At 37.8% G+C, this 23,857-nt stretch overlaps 1 protein-coding gene across 1 annotated transcript in view; it reads right to left on the bottom strand.

Annotated features, from left to right (window-relative positions):
* PHKB (phosphorylase kinase regulatory subunit beta) overlaps positions 1-23,857 on the bottom strand; it is a 286,088-nt gene that overhangs the window by 9,174 nt on the left and 253,057 nt on the right. Inside the window, exon 27 of the mRNA XM_007947818.1 lies at positions 10,905-11,039. Within this exon, the coding sequence (XP_007946009.1) occupies positions 10,905-11,039 (135 nt within the window). The remainder of the gene's footprint in view (positions 1-10,904; positions 11,040-23,857) is intronic.

The raw sequence follows: 23,857 nt of genomic DNA, 5'->3' as shown, positions 1-23,857 counted from the left end.
CCCAAATAAAGCATATTTCTATATAATGAAATTGCCTTTAACACTTAAGTTTGCTGTGTAAATATGACTTCAGTCTCAGTGCAGAAAAGCAGCTATAAAATCCCACATGTCCTAACAATCATAATGTAGCAAAAATTCTTATTTTAATGGATTAAGGATTAATCTGAAATATAATACTTGCATAATTTACAAACGACTAAAGATTCAGAATTTGCATAATTTGAAAAGAACAAAACAAATGGCATAGGGCTATAGTCTTTATTATTATTATTATTGTGATTTGGATGAAGATTTACAGAGCAAATTCACTTTCCATACAGCAGTTCACATATACTTTGTCTCATGACATTGACCACAGTTTACCACAATGCAACAGCTCCCCTCCCACTTCCTCCCCATAGTTACCTCTTCCCTGTAGGGCTATAGTCTTAAAAAAGCTGAAGACAGGAGCAAATATACATTTTTCATACTTGATATTAAAAAGGGAAGCAGAGTGAAATGTGTCATCATCCACAAGGGAGAGGTCATGACCCACAATATTTCTGGGCATTTAAATAGCTGTGCAGGGCACAGTAACCAGAAAACGACATTTGTATGCTGGTGAAAGAGAACCAATGACGTTTTATCTTTATAGAAGAGAGAGAGGCATGTTGTTCAGATGTACAGTCTCTTCTAATAGACCTAGACTTGCTTTGTTAGGTTCAGTATTGGGCTAAAGAGAAGCCCAAAAGTCCAGGGAATCCTTGGTGAATGTTTTACTTTGGATAATAGGTGTATGTAAACTCATACCTCACATCCTGCATTTGATTTCTTTTATTATCTCTTTTATTTAGTAACATAAAAGGATGTTTTCAGAGTTCTGTGAAGTCATAGTTAATGGGAGATGTGTGTTTGTTGTTGTTGTGTGCTGTCTAGTGAATTCCAACTTACTGATCTTACGGGACAGAGCAGAACTGCTCCATAGGGTTTTAAAGGCTATAAATCTTTATAGAAGCAGAATGCCACATCTTTCCCCACAGAGTGCCTGGTGAGTGCTAACCAATGACCTTTTGGTTAGCTTAACCACTGCACTTAACCAGGGCTCCTTGAAGTTTGTTAAGGAGCTCTGGTGGTGCAGTCCCTAAGGCATTTGACTACTAACCAGAAGGCTGGTGTTCCAACCCATCAGCCACCCTGCAGAAGGAAGACTGGGCAATCTACTTCCATAAAGATTTACCACCTCAGAAACCCAAAGAGGGTCGCGATGAGTCAGAATTGACTCGATGGCACTGAGTTTGGTTTGGTTTGATGTTTGTTTAGAAGAACATTAAAAGTTGAAATGTGTGAATACTCATCCCGAGGTGGCAAATTATTTTGGAAATCTCTATTTTATTGTTTGGCTTTTTATCTTGTAATTTTTTAGATTTACAAAAATGTCACAAAAATAATTGTGCAAGTTCCTGTATATTCTTCACTTTAGCTTCCTGTGCTCTTGCCATTTTACATAACATAGCACAATTATTGAAGCCCCAAATTAACAGTGATACAATACTATTCATTAATCTGTGAACCTTATAAATTTTGCTAGTTTCACTATTAACATCCTGTGTTTTAGTCTGGGATCAAACCCAGGATCTAACATTGCATTTGCTGTTCATGACTCCTGAGGCTCCTCTGATCTGTGACAGTTCCTCCTCAGTCTTCCTTTTTCTTTCCTGAGTTGGACATTTTTATTTACTTATTTTTTTAAAATTTTTATTGTGATTTGGGTAAAAGTTTACAGAGCAAATTCATTTTCTACACAGCAGTTCACATACACTTCGTCTCATGACATTAACTGTAATTTCCAACACTGTGACAGCTCCCCTCCCACTTACTCCCCATAGTTACCTCTTCCCTGTGTCCTTCCCTCCCATGCACTCCTGCCCCATGAGCTGTCTCCCTGTGCCTACACAGTCTTTCTATTCTCTGAGTTGGACACTTTTAAAATGTCAATATCAGGGGGTACATGCTGTTGATATGTGATAATCCTTGCGATGTTAACCTTGATCACTTGGTTATGTGCAAGTCTGATAGGTTTCTCCATCCATTATAAAGTTACTCTTTTTCCCTTTGCAATCAAAATATACCTTGAGCAGAGTTCTTTGAAATTACATAAATTTTCTATTTCTCATCATACTTTCACCTACTAGTTTTAGCATCAATCGGCAGTTCTTACCTGCAACAATTCCTTGTTTTTTGGGATTTATCTAATGCTGATTCTTTTTCTATCATCCCATCTACATTTATAAATTGGAATTCTACTGTAGGAAAGAGTCTCTTCTCATTTATTTATCCTATTATTTATTTATACCAGCATATACTCATGGATGTTTATTTATTCTATGGATTACAACCCAATAATATCATTAGTAATTTTGTTGCTCATAGTATGCCAACTTTGGCCATTTGTAGTTCCTTCAAGTTGTCTCCAGTGCCCCTTTGACACACCCGATCACATTGTGAGTACTTTCTTACATAAGATCTTTTAGATTCATCTTGTATTTTTCCTTTCCTAAAAGCAACCATTTATCCAAAGAGTACTGGGGTTCCTTTCATTAGAACAGAAATCAGTATCTAAGAGCTAGGTTTGCTCACTGCTCCTCGGGTTTCACTGCTTCCAGAACCTCTCAGCGGACAGAGTTGGACATTTTAAATATGTCTATTCATATATATATATATATATATACACATGCACATTTATTTCTGTATCTACCCATCTGTATAAAACCATTAATTTATACCAATGCCTCCAACTTCCATCCAATACCATAGGGTACATTCTAGCCTTTCCTCTTTCCTTATTGTAACTACCTTCTTCAAAAGTAAGAGAATTCTGGCTCTCATTATCCACAATCTATGTACTTATTTATTCAATCCTAGTGTGTGTGTGTGTCTATTTCAGAATTGCTAGTCCATAGCTCTATGATAAAACAGTAATATTAACTAGACTGTAATATTTGTGTTTGGTTCTTTTTTTCTTTAGCCAGTCAAAGAAATGTTTTCCAAAAGTACTTCTGTTCATCCTTTCCTTCCTTGCCCCCTCCACGATGATTATATTATTTACTTGTAATACAGTTAGGTTCATTTATTACTATTTATATTCTGCTTGGGTTCTGACTACATTTGGATTAATTTTAATTAATAATTATGTTCTGGGTATATGAAAATAATTACCATGGTTTAAGACACAGAGGAGGAGCCCTGGTGGTGCAGCAGCGGGTAAATGCCTAGCTGCTAACAGAAAGGTCAGCAGTTTGAACTCTCCGGCTGCTCTGTGGGAGAAAGATGTAGCAGTTGGCTTAGAAAGAATTATGGTCTTGGAGACCCTATGGGGCAGTTCTACCTTGTCTGTGGAGTTGCTATGAATCAGAATGACTCAATGGCAGTGGGTTTGGTTTCACTTGGTGAGAGTCAGAGATTATACCAAAAAGTATACTTTGGGAAGTACTGCTGTCCCCCTCAACTCTATTACCTTGTACTCATTTCTCCCATTTTTTCCACCCCGTTCCTACATTCCCTGAAGGTAACCAGTCTCATTAGTTTATGATTTAATCTTCTGCTATTTCTTCTGCAAAAACAAGCAGATATACATATGTTTTCTTATATCTCTGCACAGTGCTGCTTTCATTTGACAATACATCCTAGACATTATTTCATAGCAATTCCTAGAGACCACACTCCTTCTTTTTTACAGCTGCATATATATGCCTCAATTTATTCAAACACTCTCCTAGGTACATTTAGATTGGTTCTAATATTTTGCAAATATAAACAATGATGCAATAAATAACCTTGTATTATATATATTATAAGGCGCTCTGGTGGTGTAGTTCCTAAGGGATTTGACTGCTAACCAGAAGTTTGGTGGTTTAAACCCACCAGCCACTCTGTGGAAAGAAGACTGGGCGATCTACTTCTGTAAACATTTAGGGCCTCGGAAGCCCAAAAGGGATTGCTATGAGGTGTAACTGGCTCAATGGCAGTGAGTTTGGTTTTGCTTTACATATATATATATATATATATATATATATATATATATATGGTGATTTTCATATTTGTGATATATGCATATATATGCTTTTGTGATATATCTATGTGTGTGTGTGTGTGTGTGTATAAAAGCTCTGGTAGTGTAGTGCCTAAGGCACCTGACTGCTAACCAGAAGGTTGGCAGTTCAAACCCACCAGCCACTCCTGGGAACAAAGGTTGAGTAGTCTACTTCCATAGAGATACCGCCTTGGAAACCCAAGGAGGGACTGCTATGAGTTGGGTCTGACTCGATGGCACATAACAACAATAACACTACACACACACACACACACACACACATATGGATATATGCATGTATTTGTTGTTGCGTTTAGATGCCTTCAAGTTGGTTTCAACTCATAGCAACACTATTTACAACAGAATGAAATGCTGCCAGTCATGTGCCATGCTCACAGTTCTTGCCATGCTTGGGCCCCTTGCTGGAGCCACTGTGCTAACCCATCTTGTTGAGGATCTTCTCTTCTTTCACTGACCTTCTACTTTACCATGATATCTTTCTCCAGGGATTGATCCCTTCTGATAACATGATCAAAGTACAAGAGAAGAAGTTTGGCCATTCTCACTTCTAAGGAGTATTTTGTCTGTACTTCTTCCAAGACATATCTGATCATTCTTCTGGCAGTCCATATATATTCAATATTCTTGGCCAACACCACAATTCAAATGCATCAATTCTTCTGTGGTCTTCCTTATTCATTGTCCAGCTCTCATATGCATATGAAGTGACTGAAAATTCCATGGCTTGGGTCAGGTGTACCTTCACTCTTTAACACTTTAAAGAGGTCTTTTGCAGCAGATTTGCCCAGTGCAATAATACGTTGTTTGATTTCTTGACAGTTGCTTCCATAGGCACTGACTATGAATCCAAGGAAAATGAAATGCTTGACAACTTCAATGTTATCTCCATTTATCATGATGTTGCTTATTAGTCCAGTTGTGAGGATTTTTTATTTCTCTATGTTGAAGTGTAATCCATACTGAAGACTGTTGTCTTTGAACTTCATCACTAAGTGCTTCAAGTCTTCTTCAGCAAGCAAGGTTGTGTCATGTGCATATCACAGGTGTTAATAAGTCTTCCTCCAATCCTGATGCTGCTTTCTTCTTCTTAGGGTCCAGCTTCTTAGATTATTTGCTGACCATACAAATTGAATAAGCATGCTGAAAGAATACAGCCCTGATTTACATCCTTCCTGATTTTAAACCAGGCAGTATCCCGCTGTTCTGTTTGAATGACTGCCTCTTGGCCTATGTACAGATTCCTATGAGCACAAGTAAGCATTCTTGAATTCCTATTTTTTACAATGTTATACATAATTTGTTATGACTCACATAATCAAATGCCTTTGCATAGTCAATAAAATACAATAAATATCTTTCTGGAATTCTTTGCTTTCAGCCAAGATTCATCTGACATGAGCAATAATATCCCTTGTTCCACGTCCTTTTCTGAATCTGGCTTGAATTTCTAGCAGTTCCTTGTCAATGTACTGCTACAGTTATTTTAAAATTATTTTCAGCAAAATTTTACTGGCATGTGCTATTAATGATATTGTATGATAATTTCCATACTCCATGTTGGATCACCTTTCTTTGTAATGAGCACAAATATGGATCTTTTCCAGTCAGTTGGTCAGGTAGCTGTCTTCCAAATTTCTTGCAGTGAATGAGTGAGCGCTTCCAGGGTTGCATCTGTTTGTTGAAATATCTTAGTGGGTATTCTGTTAATTCCTGGAACCGTGTTTACCAATTCCTTGAGTGCAGCTTGAACTTCTTTCTTCAATACCATTGGCTCTTGATCATAAGCTCTCTCCTGAAATGGTTAAATATTGATCAATTCTTTTTGGTACTTTATGTAGTCCTTCACCTTCATTTGGTGCTTCCTACATCGTTCAATATTTCTTCCATAGAATCCTTTAATACTGCAACTCAATGCTTTAAGTTTTTCTTCAGTTCTTTCAGCTGGAGAAATGCTGAGCATGTTCTTCCCTTTTGATTTTCTAACTCCAGCTCTTTGCACATTTCATTATAGTCCTTTACTTTGTCCTCTGGATCTGTCAGAAGAACAGAAATCTTCTGTTCAGATCTTTTACTTCACCATTCTTCCATTCACTTTAGCTACTCTCTGATCAATGGCAAGTTTCAGAGTCTCTTCTGACATTCATTTTGGTCCTTTTCCTTTGTTGTCTGTTTAATGACACTTGCTTTCTTCATGTATGATGTTCTTGATGTCATCCCACAACTTATGTGGTCTTTGATCACTAGTATTCAATGTGTCAAATCTGTTCTTCAGATCATCTCTAAATCTGAGTGGGATATAATTTAGATCATATTTTGGCTCTTGTGGACTTGTTTTAATTTTCTTTAGCTTCAACTTGCATGTAAGTAATTGATGGTCTGTTCCACAGTTAGCTCCTGGCCTTGTTCTGACTGATGATATTAAGCTTCTCCACTGCCTCTTACCACAGATGTAGTTGACTTGATTCCTGTGTATTCCATCTGGGGAGGTCCATGTGTATAGCTGCTGTTTATGTTGTTGATAAAACGTATTCACAATGAAGTCACTGAAAAATATCCATTATGGGATCTCTGGTATCATTTCTATCACTAAGGCAGTATTTTCCAACTACTGATGCTTCTTTGTTTCCAACTTTCTCATTCCAATCACTAGTAATTATCAGTACATCTTGATTGCATGTTTGGTCAATTTCAGACTGCAGAAGTTGGTAAAAATCTCCAGTTTCTTCATCTTTGGCTTTAGCAGTTGGTGCACAAATTTAAATAACAGTAGTATTAACTGGTCTTCCTGTAGGTATATGGATATTATCCTATCACTGACAGCATTGTATTTCAGGATAGACCTTGAAATGTTCTTCTTGATGATGAATGGGTCACCATTCTTCTTCAATTTGTCATTCCCGGCATGGTGGACTATATTATTGTGCAATTCAAACTGGTCAATACCAGTCCATTTGAGCTCACTAATGCCTAGAATGGGAGCTCTAGTGCTCTAGTGCCTAAGTCATTTGACTGCTAATCAGAAGGTTGGCGGTTCCAACCCACCAGCCACTCCTTGGAAGGAAGGTTGGGCAATCTACTTCTGTAGTGATACCACCTCAGAAACCCAAGGAGGGGTTGCTACAAGTCAGATCTGACTCAACAGCAGTGATTAATGCCTAGAATATTTATCTTTATGTGTTCCATTTCATTGACAACTTCTAATTTTCCCAGATTCGTACTTTGTACATTCCACTTTCTGATTATCAATGGATGCCTGTAGCTGCTTCTTCTCATTTTGAGTCAACAAATGAAGGTCATGAAAGTTTTACTCCGTTCATGTCATTAAGGTTGCCTCTACTTTGAGGGGGAGCTCTGGTAGCATAGTGCCTAAGGCACTTGACTGCTAACCAGAAGACTGGTGGTTCAAACCCACCAGCCACTCCTCAGAAGGAAGATGGGGCAATCTACTTCCGTAGTGATACTGCCTTAGGAACCCAAGGAGGGGTCGCTATGAGTCAGGTCCTACTCTAAGGCAACAACTCTAACAACAACAACTACTTTGAGGAGGCAGCTCTTCCCCAGTCATATAGTGAGTGTCTTCCAACCTGAGGGGGTCATCTTCCGGCACTATATGAGACAATGCTTCACTTCTATTCATACGGTTTTCTATAGCTAAGTTTTTCAGAAGTGGAGTGCCTCTTCCCTCTTCCTAGTTTGTCTTACTCTGGAAGCTCTGCTGCAACCTGTCCACTCTGGATGACCCTGCTGGTATTATAAATACTGGCGGCATACCTTACAGCACACAGCAACAGGAAAGCCACCACAATACAACAAAGTGACAGACCAGGTGATATGTCTGTGTGTGTATATAAACACATACATATACATACATACACACACACATACAAACACATATACACACATATATACATACTTATATACATACATATATACATATACACACATATACATATATACACATATGTATGTGTGTGTGTGTGTATACATAAAACTGAAAAAGCAAACTCACTGCCACTGAGTCGATTTTGACTCATAGCAACCCCCTTTGAGTTTCCAAAGCAATAAATCTTTACAGAAGTAGATTGCTCCATCTTTCTTCCATGGAGTGGCTGGTGGGTTTGAACTGCCAACCTTTAGGTTAGCAGTTAAATGCCTTAGGTACTATGCCAACTTGTTGTTGTTGTTATGTGCCGTCGAGTCGGCCCCGACTCATAGCGACCCCTCCTTGGGTTTCCGAGGTAGTATCACTACGGAAGTAGGATTGCCCAACCTTCCTTCTGAGGAGTGGCTGGTGGGTTTGAACCGCCAACCTTCTGGTTAGCAGTCAAGTGCTTTAGCTACTATGCTAGTGCTCCATATATACATACACACACACACACACACACACATACATACAGTTGGAAGTATATCTTCAGGGTAAGTTCTTTAAAGTAGGACTGCTGTGTCAAAAAGTAAGTACATATGTAGATTTTTTCAGATGTGTCAAACTCCTCTCCAGAACAGTTGTACCCATCAGTTTATATATAAGAGTGCCTACTTCCCCACAGGAGCTCTGGTAGCATAGTGCCTAAGGCACTTGACTGCTAACCAGAAGGCTGGCAGTTCAACCCCATCAGTCACTCCTCAGAAGGAAGGTTGAGCAATCTACTTCCATAGTGATACTACCTTGGAAACCCAAGGAGGGGTGGCTATGAGTCGGCTCCAACTCAATGGCAGTGTGTTGCATTGTTGTGTTGTTACTTCTTCACAGCCTCACCTAGTGTTTGTCATACTTTTTAACTTTTGCCCTTTGATATGTGAGAAACGGTATCTGATAAGTTTTTTTTTTTTTTTTTAATTTACATTTCTCTAATTATGAGTAAGGCTGAACAGCTTTTTAATTGTCTAAAACTGTTTGTATCTTTTAAATGAATTGACTAGTCATGACCTTCCCCCATTATTCTCTTAGGTTTTGGTTCTTTATCTCTTAAATTGGGAGCTCCTGTAGCTTAGTGCCTAAGGCAACTGACTGCTAACCAGAAGGTTGGCAGTTCAAACCCACCAGCCAGTCCATGGAAGAAAGATGGACAATCTACTATCTGTAGTGATACTGCCTTGGAAACCCAAGGAGGGGTTGCTATGAGTTGGGTCCGACTCAATGGCACATAACAACAAATAACATCCCTTAAATTTTAAGAATTATTGGGTATTAGACCTCTATCTATGGCATGTGTTTTATCTCTATTATAAGTTGTCTTTAATGTTGTTTATATATTTTTTTCCACGGAATTTTTTAAAAAAATTCAAGTTTTATATCATCTTATTTTTTCTTTTATTGGCTCTGGATTTTGAGTTGAAAAGCCTTTCTTCACACCAGAGTTAAAAAGGATTTTATTCTTTTTTTTTTTTTAAGATTTGTTTGGCTTCTTTTTTACATTTAGATCCCTAATCTAGTTGGAATTTATTCTTGTGTATGGATGAGTTTATTATTTTTTCAAATGGCCACCCAGTTGTCCCAGCACTGTTTATTTTAAAAGTGCCTTCTTTACTCAGTCACTTGGGATGCAACTTTTATCATATACTAAATTTCCATACACTCATAGGCCTATTTCTAAGCTTATCTGTTCCACCTGTCTTCTTGTCTATTCATGCACCAGCACCACACTGTTTGAATTATCAAACCTTTGTCCCACCATTCAGCTGATTCTGACTCATAGCGATTCTTTAGGACAGAGTAGAGTAGCCCATAGGGTTTCCAAGGCTGTAAACCTTTACAGAAGCATGCTGCCTTATCTTTCTCCTGCGGAGCAGCTGGTGGGTTGAAACACCGCCCAGGCCTGCACCAGCCTTCCCATCCATGCTCCTTTATAGTAAGCTTTAATGTCTGTTGAGGAAAGTCCTTTTCTTAGGCTTTTCTGGTTATTCTTACACGTTTGTTTTTCCAAATGAAGTTTAGAATCTACTTGTCTAACTTCATAAAAGAGGTTCTTAGAATTTTAATAAAATTTAGCATTTAATTTTAATTGCACTAAATTTATAACTGACATCGTTATAATACTGAGTGCTCCTATCTAAGCACAAGGATGTCCTCCTATTTGCTCAAATACACTTTTGTAGGAGACTTCTTTTCTTGGAATATAACTATTTGCTTGGAAAATGCCAGGCACACAAATAGTGCTTGATAAATATTTGCCTAAATAATTATATTAAAGCTCTTTTTGTAATAATAAAAAAATTATGTGATTCTAGAACTATTTCTTCTGCTCTTATTCTAAGGTTCACATGAGTTAAGTCTAAGTAGGAGTTTAGCCCTGAAGAAGCTTATGGTCTATTTAGGGAGACAGAGTCATAGGCAACATATTTAAATAACAAAACTCATCCCCTTATGGTAAAATGTTGGGAGATGGTGAGTACTACACAGGTTTGGAAGGGAACTGAGCCTTCCAAATTGATGTGCTACATTCTTCACAGAATAATAAACCAATCACTGCCAATGAGTTGATTCGGACTCATAGCGACCCCCACTGGGTTTCTGAGGTGGTAAATCTTTATGGAAGTATATTGCCCCATTGTCCTTCTGCAGAGTGGCTGGTGGCTGTGAACTGCCAACCTTGTGGTTAGCAACCAAATGCCTCAGGCATTGTGCCACCAGAGCTCCTTTCACAGAATAATGAACATGAAGAAAAAAATCTTTCTCTACTATATCTTAAAAGATTGGCCTCTGAAACTCTGCTAAGGCTTATTTCTTATTAATATCTTATTAATTTTACATATATATGAAGCTAAAAAATTATGATATTCCTCTAAATCCAGAGTGCCTTAGAAATAACATTACCTTCCATTCTGTTGCGGCTGGAGAATATCCAGCAGAAGTTGTTTAACTTCACTGGGTGACAGCTGATATAAGTCTATGGCTGGCTTGTCGCCACCACGGATCTGTAGCTCATACTTCATAGCATGGATGATCCACCTGAAAGAAAACAGGGGAAGCATAAATCAATAAGGCTTAAAATACAATTGTCTCTGCTTCTCTTGCTAATGCCCTTAACAGCACTGACACATCTAAGGAGGAGTGAGGAAAAGGCCATTTGTATTTCCCGAACCATTGATATAACTACTTCCATCAAGTTATAGGACATTATCAGACTCTTGAAAATGGGGCTGTTCTTACACAGGTGATTAGGTTGTAAAATACAGAAATGAGTAACCACTTCGGTTATTACCAAGTGAGATTCTACCAATTCTGTATGATAGTTGTCATGGACTGAATTGTGTTCCCCCAAAATATGTGTCAACTTGGCTGGGCCATGAGTCTCAGTTTGGCATTTATATAATGATGTAATCATCCTCTATGGTGTTACCTGAAATGATCAGCCAATCACTATGAAGGGGATTAGGGTGGGCTGAAATATCCTTACTCAGTTTACAGCCTTGATCTGATACAGGGGGGAAATTCCCTGGAGTGCGGCCTGCATCACCTTTTATTTTACAAGAGATAAAAGGAGAGAGAAGGGAGCAGAGAAGGAGGGACGTGACTACCACCATGAAAGAAGAGCCAGGAGCTGAATGAATCCTTGGAACCTTTGAACCCAAAGTTCTCTGCACTGAGACCTCCTACACCTAGGAAAAAAATGATGCCAAGACACATGGAGATCTCCAAGGGATGCTGAACCCACAGATCTTCAAAAAGACGAGGATCTTCCTCCTAAATTGTGAATGGACAGAGAGAAAGCTTTCCTCTAGAGCTGACACCCTGGACTTCTAGATTATTAAACTATGAGAGAATAAATTTGTTTGTCAAATCCATCTACTTGTGGTATTTCTGTCATAGCAGCCCTAGATAGCTAAGACAATAGTAAACTATGTACACAAACAGCTTCCATACTGTATTTTCTTAATATCAGAGATAGACAAAAAAACAAACAGGACATAATCAATTAATTTTAAGAAATGGGCTGAGATGTGCAATTATACAAACGATTTTCCTCAGTAACAGACTATTTTCACATATTTCCTTTATTCTGAAATTGTTCCCCTTGAGTGGGAGGGGGCAGAGGAGAAGTACCTGCCTTTCAAATGAAAGGGCACAGTTAGTTATAACTTCATTATATTTGGTACATTAAAGAACATACTTTAACCAATGGATTTCAGAAGAGCCAAAAAGCTAAATTAGTTTATATGCAATTAATTTTATTTTTTAATTTGAGAAGCTTTTAAAAAGCATTTTTGGAGTTTCATCTAATCTCTTTCATTTACTCTATTATGAGGTAAGAATTCAGATAAACTTGTTATGAAAACCAAAGACAACTCTGGAAATAATTCTTACTCTGTTTTAGGGAACCAGAACTCTACACATTGTTAGAAAAAGCTAGAGAATTACTTTTACCTAGCAGATTCATATGTTTTATCCTTAAATCCTTCATTGAACAATGAATAACAAACGGATGGTGCAGCTCATCATCTGGAAAGAACGTGCCTTCTCATTCACCCATATTCCTTGTCTCTCAAAGGGAAGCTGTGTAGTCAGCCCACCAAGGAAGCAGCTAATTACAGCAACAAAGATTTAAACTGGCCAAATTACTGCACCCAGATATATTATTATCTTTCACTAGATACATTTCCTTGAAAGATAACCTACAAGGCTATTGCAGGTACAGAGATGAAAAAGTTAGGTGACTATAATCAAATAGATTAAAGTTCATTCTGTCAGGACTGGTTAACAAAATAACAGCAATGCATCCTCATGGGATGACTTTAATGTCTCTCAGTGAAAATGATGGTTTAAAAAAAAAAAAAAAAGTTAAGTACTTCCAGATGAGCCAGTCAAACTATCTCCCTGCCTGCTAGGCTAGGCTTTAGACCCCATTGCAAAAGTCCCTACTCTGTGACTGCTCCCATCTCTACTACCCTCTTGCCAAGGAAACTTTCAGCTCTTTTTTCTACCCTCTCCTTAAATCTTCATTCCTAGAAGCTGGGGATTTAACTAGTTTAGCAATCAAGTCTAGAGTAAGTGCTGTAAAACACTGAGCTAGATTATGGAGTCACGAGAGACACACAAAGATGGGACATAATTAAAAAGAAAAAATTACTATTACTGTTGATACCAAAAAACCAAGCCAAACTCACTGCCATCTAGTCTACTGTCCATTGGGTTCTGAGGTGGTAAATCTCTATGGAAGTAAACTCCCCCATCTTCCCTCTGTGGAGTAGCTGGTGGGTTTGAACCACCAACTTCTGGTTAGCAGCCAAATACCTTATCCACTGTGCCACGAGAGCTCCTTTATTACTGTTGATACTATATAAATATCTAGTAATTATTCATTGGCAAGAGCAATAAAAATGGTGAAGTATTTGCAAACAACAAATGTTCTGATGTGCATCAGAGCATGTAACAAAATTAAGATTCATCATTTATATTTTTCCTCATAGCGACCCCTCCTTGGGTTTCTGAGGCGGTATCTTTGTGGAAGTAGATTGCCCAGTCTTCCTTCCAAGGAGTGCTGGTGTGTTTGAACCACAAGTCTTCTGGTTAGCAGTCAAATGCCTTAGGCACTATGCCATCAGAGCTCCCAATCAGATAAAAAGAAAAATTGGATTAAACCTATTTTATTGACATAGACTAAGATTTTCACTTGTCTATCCTAAGTATTATAATTGCATATAACAAAAACATAAGATTTCCACTTGCCTATCCTCATTATTATAATTGCATATAACAAAAATGTTACATAAGCAAAAGAGTCATAAGGACATATTATTTTGGATGTTTTGATATTAAAGTTGTTTATGAAATTAACTGTTGTAGCAATATTCAATTACAACAAACTGTCTTCTCTTTAAATTAAAAAAAAAAGAAATCCACTTTTAAAGTTGTCTTTTACTTATTTGTGTATTTATTTAGTAAGTTATTCTGCATCTAAAATTTTTGTTTGAGGCAGCTTTGTAGAACTGAAGGAACACTGAATTTAAAACCCAGTGACCTGGCTTTTGGTCTCTTCAACAAGCCAAAACTTGGAAAGCAAAATAGAGGTGGGAGGTCCTGTGCTACATCAAAAGTAACTTAAATGAGAGAACAACTGATGTCCTGTATGGACCCTGACTCAACAGATTAACTTTAAAAAGTCATTTTTTGGGTGACAAAGAAATTTGAATTAAATTTGGATATTAGGTGATATAAATTAATTATTGCTAATTTTATTTGGTATTTTCAATGGTATTGTGAGTATTTAAAAAAAAAATTTTATAGATGTATATTAAGTAATGTATTGAAGAATGAAAGTCCAAATGTCTGGGATTTGCTTTACATCAATAGCAAAACAAAACAAAACAAAACAAGCAAATATAAACAACTAACATTGTTTATACCCACTTAAATAATGGATATATGAGAATTTATAACATTATTCTATTATTACATATTAAAAATTATTCATAGTAAAAAGTAAAAACAATAAAGATATCCTTGAATGCCAATTCTGTCTCTTACCAGCTGTGCCCTATGGGGCAAGTTATTTTTTAAATGAGAATATTATTATTACCTGTTTAACTTACTTTATAGAATTTGAGGAACAAATTAGACAATATATGTAAAAAGACTTTTAAAATGATAAAGAATCATAAAAACGCTACTCAATTCATGTTAGTTACATCTCAGAGTCAAGTTGGAGGAAGGTAAAATAAATATTTAATAACAGTCTGGGAGTTACTTAAGCAATTAACTTCAGGGGCACCTTTTAAAATAAGCAAAATTTTATTAAAAAAAGTCTTACTGCTTAAAATCTTCAAGATATTTTGAGTTATTAAAAGTTACATAGCCTACCACATTTATCTTTGAAAATCTTCGGTACTATACTCAGACAGCTGAGATCAACCTTCTTCCTTCTGTTTACAAAATCTCAGCAGTTCTGTGAACAAATTACAGAAAACACTGTACTCAACAGCCACCAAAGAAAGAACGTGACTATTTTATTCATTTGAGCACAATGAATACAACTTATTCATTCAATAATTTGTCAGATTATTAAAGGTCATTTATTTGTTAAAAAATATTTGTCAAAGTAATCTTTTAGCTTGAAATTCTTCAAAAGACAAAATAAAAACAGCGAAATATCCTTAAGCATAAACTACTAAAATAGGTCTCAAGATTTAGAGAAAGTAAATTACCAAGTGAGAAACAAAGCTAAAACAATGAAAGACATTTTACACATTTTAGGACTACTAAAAACAAAGGAGGGGGAGCTCTGGTGGCATAGTACAAGGCACTTGACTGCTAACCAGAAGGCCGGCGGTTCAAACCCACCAGCTACTCCTCGGAAGGTAGGTTGGGCAATCTACTTCCGTAGTGATACTGCCTTGGCAACCCAAGGAGGGGTCGCTATGAGTCGGGGCAACTTGACAGCACATAACAGCAACAACAACAAAAACAAAGGAGGAGCTCTGGTAGCCTAGTGCCTAAGGCATTTCACTACTAACCAGAAGGGTGGTGGTTCAAACCCACCAGCCACTCCTTGGAAGGAAGATTGGGCAATCTACTTCTGTAGTGATACCACTTCAGAAACCTAAGGAGGGGCTATTATGAGTCAGATCTGACTCCATGGCCGTGAGGTTGGTCTGTTTTGGTAATAACAAAGGGCAGTAATAATACCTTTGCATGGGAAAATCTAATTTGCTATCCTTATTCCCACTGACAGTGTCAAAATCCTGATTTGATAATTCCAGCATTAAAAACATTTAATGAAAAAGAGAGGAATAAAGAAAGAAAAGCAAAAGTGGAAGGCCAAAAGAATGGAGGATCAGATCCTTACAAATTCACAGTCTGTCTGAAGAACCAGGGACATGCTGTATATGCAAATAAGCAAATGAGAAAGTGGTGGACACACATGACTGACCAAATCAACCTTCACACGTGTCAAGGTTTGACTTGAGGACAATGAATTCCTCAGTACTGCCGGGAAAGTGCAAAGAGGTACAATCCAGAGAATAAGCTTTTCCTTTAAAAATTCTCTTGTTGTGTGTTAGTAAAGATAGTGTGTGTATACGGGCATTTTTCTTTCCAACATGCCCCAACCAAGGAGTGAAGTATGAAATAGAGCTCATGGAAATCTGACATCACTGGTAAACCAGAAGGGCTGACATTTTCTGAAAAATATCATAAAGAACAGCTGATCCGTAGCAGGAATCACTTTTTAAGTAATCACTCTGAGACTGTATCAAGATAATAAGGATTTTCTAAGTTTGCTGTTAAACTGATTATCAGCTCCAGCACAGACAACTAAGCCATATAATAGGAGGCGGAAAAGTTGTAAGAAGAAACTTTTCTGTTTGATTCATATTAATATAAAGAGGATGACAATTTGATGAGGCAAACTGAGCTTCCTATTTGGTAAGTGGAGAACAATGACTCACCCATTCTGCCCCCTGATCCTGTAATAAAAGAACAGATATAGGAGAGTTCCATCATTTCACCTCCTTACTTCATATTAAATGTCAAAAGCAAAGATCTGTGAATGAGTTTCAGAACTGTGCTAATGAACTCACAGCTGTAATTATCTCCTCTTTCTTTTATTGTACAAGCAATATTACAGTCCAGTACCTACTCAAGCACTGGAGGCATGACCCACAGATGCAGCTGCAGGCATCAGAGGACAAGGCATGTGTGGATCACAACTGCTGGCAGAGGATGTCGTGACAGTAAGAAAAGCAGAGATGAAAAGGGCTTGATAACACATATCCTCAGGGTTCTCTCCTACCAAAGCCTGACTCACAGACCTGGAGCAGAAAGCAGTTGATTGGAGGTCTTTACAGTAATAGGCCTGTCAGGAACTTGATCAATTTCAGCATGAAAGGTGCAGCAAAATCAATAATGAGACAGCAAATCAAATCATTATCAAACTAGAATACCATTCCTGTGAACAGGTTATTTTGTTCACTGGAGTGCCTGATAGTTATAAAATTGAAGAAACTGTACTGGCAGCATTAACCTTGGAAAAAAGCAAGAGAAACATGGTGGTGTTGGTTTTAAAGCAATTGAGGGAATGGATGATTTAAAGAAATAAGTTTTTAAAAAATACTTAAGAGAGAAAGATTCAAAAAGAGAGACAGAGAACAATGAGATATCACCAAAAGCAGCAAGGGTGAGGAGAGACTGAAATCCTCATACACTACGGGGAGGCCTGTAAAATGGTATAACCACTGTTGGAAAGAGTATAGTGCTTCCTTAAAAAGTTAGAAATGGTAATACCACATGATCCAGCAATCCCACTACTGGGAATGTATCTTAGAGAGGTAAGAGCTGTAACGTGAACAGATACACACAAACCCAAGTTCACTGCAGCATTATACACATAGCAAAAACATGGGAATAACGCATGAAGGGTAAACAAATTACGGCACATACACACATGGAACATACGCAACATTAAATAATCATGACTGCAAAGCACCTCATAAACACGGATGAATCTGGTGGACACTATGGTGAGTGAAATTAATCAATCACAAAAGGACAAATATTTGCATGAGACTAATACCATAAAAAAAATCAAGAAAAGATTTACTCACAGAAAGAAATGTTCTTTGAAGGTTACCAGCGGTGAGAGAGAAAGGGAGGGTACGGAGCAAACTAGAGGGCAGCTCCGTACGCACGTGGGTGAAGGGGAAGGCAGTACACAACAAGGGAGAGGTCAGCACAAATGATCAAGAGAAAGAAAGACACTGGGAAGAGCACAGAAGTTAAAGGTAACAAAACTAAGTACTGTTACATACATAATCCTGCAATAACAGTAATAAGAATCATCTATGAGTGGACACAGACATGCATGCCGAGCAGGTGTGGGAAGGTGAATGGGATCACACCTACAAATATACATAGGTTTGGCAGAGGATATTTCTGCATATGTATTTATATGTGCTATAAATATATCTATGAATATAGTAGAGCATACAGAGGGCAAAGTTAACTTATTAGCCATAATCAAACACCTTAAGGGAATGAGTTGCTGAGTCTGTGAGCTCAGGACTATAGTCTTGCAAGATACTATGGTCAATTGGTATAATAGAGTCCACAAAGACAATGTTCTACATCCTTCTTTGGTGAGTAGTGACTGGGGTCTTAAAAACTTGTGAGTGACTACCTAAGATACAACTGTTGGTCTCTGCTCATCCAGAGCAAAGCAGAGTGACTAACAGACCAGTAACTCCTAGCCTCCACAACGCTAAGATCAGAAGAACTAGATGGTGCTTGGCTACCACTGCCTAGTGCTCTGATGGGGATAATAGATCCTGGATACAGTAAGGAAAATGTGGAACAAAACTCAAAATAAGACCAGACTTACTGGCCAAGAGACACTGGTGGAACCCCAAGACTATGGCCTTTAGACATCCTTCAAATCTATAACTGAACTCATCTCCTTGCCCCAACTTTCAGCCTAACAATAGACAGGCCTATGATGTAAATAGTAACATCAGGGAAGTATGCAGTCCAATACTAACCAACCATATGAGATCTGAAGGGCAGCATTTGCCCAGCGAGAAAGCTCAGACGGCAGGAAGGGATAGGAAAGAAGGACAAACAGAAATGGGAAACACAGGGAGGAAGTGGGGAGAACGTTGTTACACTGTGGGGACTGCAATCAATGTTACAAATCCAAATGTGTATGAACTGTTGAATGGAAAACCAATTTGCTCTAAAAACTTTCACCCAAATCACAAATATATATATAAATATGTATAAGCATATATTTATTTCTAAAGGGACACTGTGTAAGGGAATTCTGAGTAAGACGTGCAAAAATAAGGTAAAATGTTCTTATGTCCATTCACTGGAGCTGGCATTTCAGAAAAAATATGTTGTCAGAATCTGACTTAATAAGCCATCTAATTAATCATAATCAATATTTAAAAGAGAGAAACAATAGTAAAAAGCCAGATGAGAGTAAGTTGGAGATGCTTTATTGCCCTACAAGCAAGTAAAAAAAAAATTATTCTGTAACTTATTATTCTATAGCTTTCTTTTAAAATTATGCTACAATTATAATACATAAAGGGTTGACTTAGAAACAGTAATAAGTTAAACAATTTATAAGAAATTTGACATTCAAGGATTCTATAAATGGGTAATTTGCTCACTTGATTTTAAGCAAACTAAAAATTTTCTACGGTCTAATTTAAGCTAAGTTTTAGAAAGAAACATTTACTAAACATATATTTGTTTCTGGAAATTAAGATGGAAGGATGACATTAACTTAAGGAGCTGAGGTCTTAGTAATATTTACTAAGGATGAAGTATAATGAAAATACATCAAAAGACACAAAAATATCTTTTTCCTTTTTTTCAGAGGGGCACTTTCACACGCCAACAGGGTAACTGCAGTTTTCCAAAGCTGTCTGATATTCCTAGAGTAGAAACGGGATTCTAATGCCTTTCTGTGAATGTGGAGGAAGAACTCTATGGGTAGAGTTACAATGTCTGCCATGTGTTTCATGAAACCCCACCAGGAGATGCAAGAGTGAGAGCATGTCAGATGGCAAGAAAGAATCCTAAAGGGATTGTGAAATGGGATTTCTGTATGAAATGCTTGGCGAGCATCCCCTTGGCCCAGAAGGAGAATTGTTGTTGTTGTTGTTGTTATTTGCCGTCGAGTCGGCCCCGACTCATAGAATCATGGCTAAAAGGGATATTTCTCCTTGAAGACCTAGGAGCAGAAGACAACAATGAATGTGTTTAGAGAGTGGAGAGGTTCTTCCTTCTACGGATTCTTGGGATTTGTAGTGTGAAAAATGGAGAGCTTCCAAGAAACTCCTATTTTCCAAATGCTACAGGACAGACAACTTCAAAGTATCAAAAGTAATAGCAATAATCTTGAAGCTCCACCCTTTGCAAAACGTCTTCACATTCCTTACCTAGAATCATCATAATCCAATGCAGAAACCAAAGCAGGGATGCTATCTTGGCTTATTTTATAGATGAGGAAGCTGGTAGAGGGGACAGAAAGCATGAATTCACCCTAGTTTCAAATTCTGGCTCTTAGTCTTGTAAACCTGGGTAAGTGACTGAATTTCAAGCAGCTTATCTATAAACTGATGAAGATAATGCTTACTGCATAGGGCTGTTGTGAGGCTTGCACGAGATAACCCAGGGGTCACGTTTGCAGGAAACAGGCCCACAGTCCACGTTAGATCTCTCCAATGAGGATCAGGAAGGATAAGTTATTTGCCCTGTATCATCACATAAGTTAGGGGCAGAGATGAGTCTTTCTACTTTTAACATTCACATTGGTATCCAGGGAGGTGAATTAGGTGGCAGGGGTGGATTTGTCTTATAGGAGTTGGAAGATGCTCCTTAAAGGAGTTAAATGGCAACAGTCTACCCTTTATTCTTACTTTATTATTGTTCCTTTTCTTAGGCCCACTAAAGGGCCCCATAGGCCCAATGCATGTTCACTAACTTATACCATTTTGCACAGGCTGTTAACTTGAACACAGGCATCCACCCTGGATCTACAAAGAAGCTCAATCCACCCCCCCCAAAAAAAAAACCACCTCAGTGCCACCGAGTTGGATCCAAATCATAACGACCCCTCCTTGGGTTTCCGAGGTGGTATCACTACAGAAGTAGATTGCCCAGTCTTCTTTCTGAGGAGTAGCTGGTGGGTTTGAACCACCAGCCTTCTGGTTAGCAGTCAAGTACCTTAGGCACTATGCCACCAGAGCTCCCAGGCAAGTATTACTCCATTGCAAATACTGACCTTGAAAATGTGACAATATGAAGAACTTTGAACTATATAATTTTTGATCCAGAAATATTCAGGCAGGTTCTATATTTTAAAAGGTTTTTTTAGAGGGTTAATGTGATAAAATTTTCACTTAGCCAAAGGTATATACAGCATTACTAGGAAGGGAAAAGCTTGTTCATAACATTTCTTGACTTTTCATAGCATATTAATATCATATATCTTTTGTAGCAAATAAGGGCCTAACTTAGAAGCAGTTCCAGATCATCCTCACTTTCTTGGTCTCCTTGGGGTAAATAAACACTACAAATCTCATTTCCTAGGTGTGTTCATCGATACTTACTAAGGCTCCCTGGTGTGTCTCACGCTGCACAATGCTTACCAGCACTGGCCTTAGACTGGAGGGCAGACAGACACAAGACAAAAAAGTCAGCATCTCCTGGCACAACAAAGATACTACCTGGACACTTAAATACAAAGCGGATGGTGAGTCAAAACCACATAGAAGAGATCATAATGGTTATAGGCTTTGTAGAAATAAACATTAAGGCCTGTTTTCCTAAGAAAGTGGCAACTGTACATGTAAGTGAAAACATGCACAAAGTACTTAAGATTAAGTCTTCCACTCACTGGTTTGACTAGCTGATTAAGGCCGTTCATCTAAGCTCTCTGAATCTCAGCTTCTTTACTGCAAAATAGGGATCTTAGTGCCTACCTGGGAGCTCTGGTAGCATAGTGGCTAAGGCACTTGACTGCTCACCAGATGGCTGGCGGTTCAAATCCATCAGCCACTCCTCGGAAGGAAGGTTGGGCAATCCTACTTCCATAGTGATACTGCCTTGGAAACCCAAAGAGGGGTTGCTATGAGTCAGGGCTGACTCAACGGCACATAACAACAACAACAACAGTGCCTACCTAATAAGGTAACTGCAAGGATTAAATTAGGTACTACATGTGAAGTATTTCTACCTCTATGCCTAGCTTATATTAGGTGCTCAATAAATCAGATCTCTGGTTATGATGATAGAAGAGAAGATGACTTACTAGAGTGAGCTGTTGATTGTAAAGACCATGTGTTCTGAATAGTTGTTCCCCTCAAATCCCTACCAGGAACACTTCTTATAGGTACTGTTATAAGGTGACCTGTACTATGCTATGATGTGATTATCATTCCATTAATAAAAACATGGAGAAAAGTGCCACATTCTACTATCCTGTATTTGTATGTCACAATATTCCTATAAAGAAGGCCTCATTTAACTTGGTCATTTCCTGAAAGACCTGACTTAAATGCTTTTACACTTAATTTTGTTATCATGTAAGTTTCCTAAAACAAGTACCTTTATCAGTATTGAAACCAAGCCAAAGCCATTGCCATCAAATTGATTCCAACTCATAGTGACCCTACAGGACAGAGTAGAATTGCCCCATGTATTTCCAAAGCTGTAAATCTTCATGGAAGCAACTGTCTCATCTTTGTCCCATGAAGTGGCTAGTGGGTTCAAACTGCCACCCTTTTTGTTAGCAGCTGAATGCCTTAGCCATTGCACCACAAGAGCTCCTCAGCAATATTAAAGGAGTCCTTTATTTTTCTCTGTAATGAGTACAGAGGCATGTGATTGCTGTTTTCTTAAATTCAGGTAAGGAGTCTCTAGGTGCCACAGTTAAGCATTCAGCTACTAACCCAAAAGCTGGTGTTCGAATTCACCCAGAAGAACCACAGAAGAAGGGCCTAGCAATGGTTTTTAAAAGCCCACAGCACTGAAAAACCCTGTGGAGCACAGTTCCACTTGGAAACACAAAGGGTCACCAGGAGCTGGAACTGACTTGATGGCAACCGGAACTCAAGGCAAACCACTTGACCCAGTTGGATATTAAGCAGCTTGTAACGTATTTATGGAGAATTTCCTATGAGCTAGACTGATACAGATAAAATATAACATCTAGCTCCTGTTTTCAGCATAGTAAACTTAAATAAATGATTTCTTATTGGGAAAAAAAAAGATTGTCCCCCAACTAAAAACATCCCAGTCTTTAGTAGCTGATATCATTATCTAACTGTGAGATCCACAAAGAGAAGGTGGGCAGGGACAATGTTAATACTCACCCTGGGAACATAAAGCCAAAATCCAGGATGAGTTTCAGGATAGCAAATTAATTTAGGTTTCATGGCCAATTTTTTCGTAAGATGGTTTTCTGGTATTATTAAATACCAAGTCACATGCTGCCATACTGATGTTCTTATTTTGTGTAACAGATAGTTTAAGGGAAAAGATCACGTTCTTTCTCATGGAAAGCATTGAACACATAGAGAGTATCAGATACACAAATAGGAAAACAAACAAACAAACTATTCTTAGAATAAACTAAGCACACATCATTCTCATGAAGGGAAAAAAGTATCAGGTCATATTTGAGTTCAAGAGTGGAGAGTACATTGGCTATTTAAGAGGACATAAATTAACCTAAAATGTTGACTAAGCACTAAGGGAAAAACTACTGGAAACTGAGACACAAAGCATTGTAAAATCTTGGGAAACTGTTAACCTTTACTCAAAGGCTTTGCTTAGAACTCTCCTAACTAGAACATTCATTACACGAATGTGCTTTGGAAGAATTATAACCCACACTTCTCAGTCTGTCTCAGAGAAATGCCTGAGTCTGTAATAATAGAGTACTTTCAATACACCGTCTGTGTACAGGGAATCATTTCTTTTCATTTAGAGACAACTCACATGAAAGAACTATTTCTGTATCCACATATACAGTCAAGAGACTGTCGTTGAAAGTCTTAGAGCAAACAGAGACTGAACAAATTAGGATATGACTCAAAGTTCTTAAATTGATTCAGAGTACCTCTAAATCTTTGAAATAATCTCAAGGGATAAAAATGAAGGTCAAGTACTATGCAGGTATAGCAATTCTCAGTAAAAAGAAAAAGAGATAAAGAATGGGGAGTTCACTGGAATAAATAGAATTGAAATCAGGTAAATAGTTTATACATACATATATATATATATATATATATATATATTTATATATTTATATATATATATAT

Source organism: Orycteropus afer, unplaced genomic scaffold, assembly GCF_000298275.1.
Source record: "Orycteropus afer afer isolate SDZICR_OR568_19922 unplaced genomic scaffold, OryAfe1.0 scaffold00009, whole genome shotgun sequence".
In the NCBI taxonomy this organism is placed as follows: Eukaryota; Metazoa; Chordata; class Mammalia; order Tubulidentata; family Orycteropodidae; genus Orycteropus; species Orycteropus afer.
The sequence above is the reverse complement of the archived record's forward strand: the minus strand, read 5'-3'. Positions and strand labels throughout refer to the sequence as shown.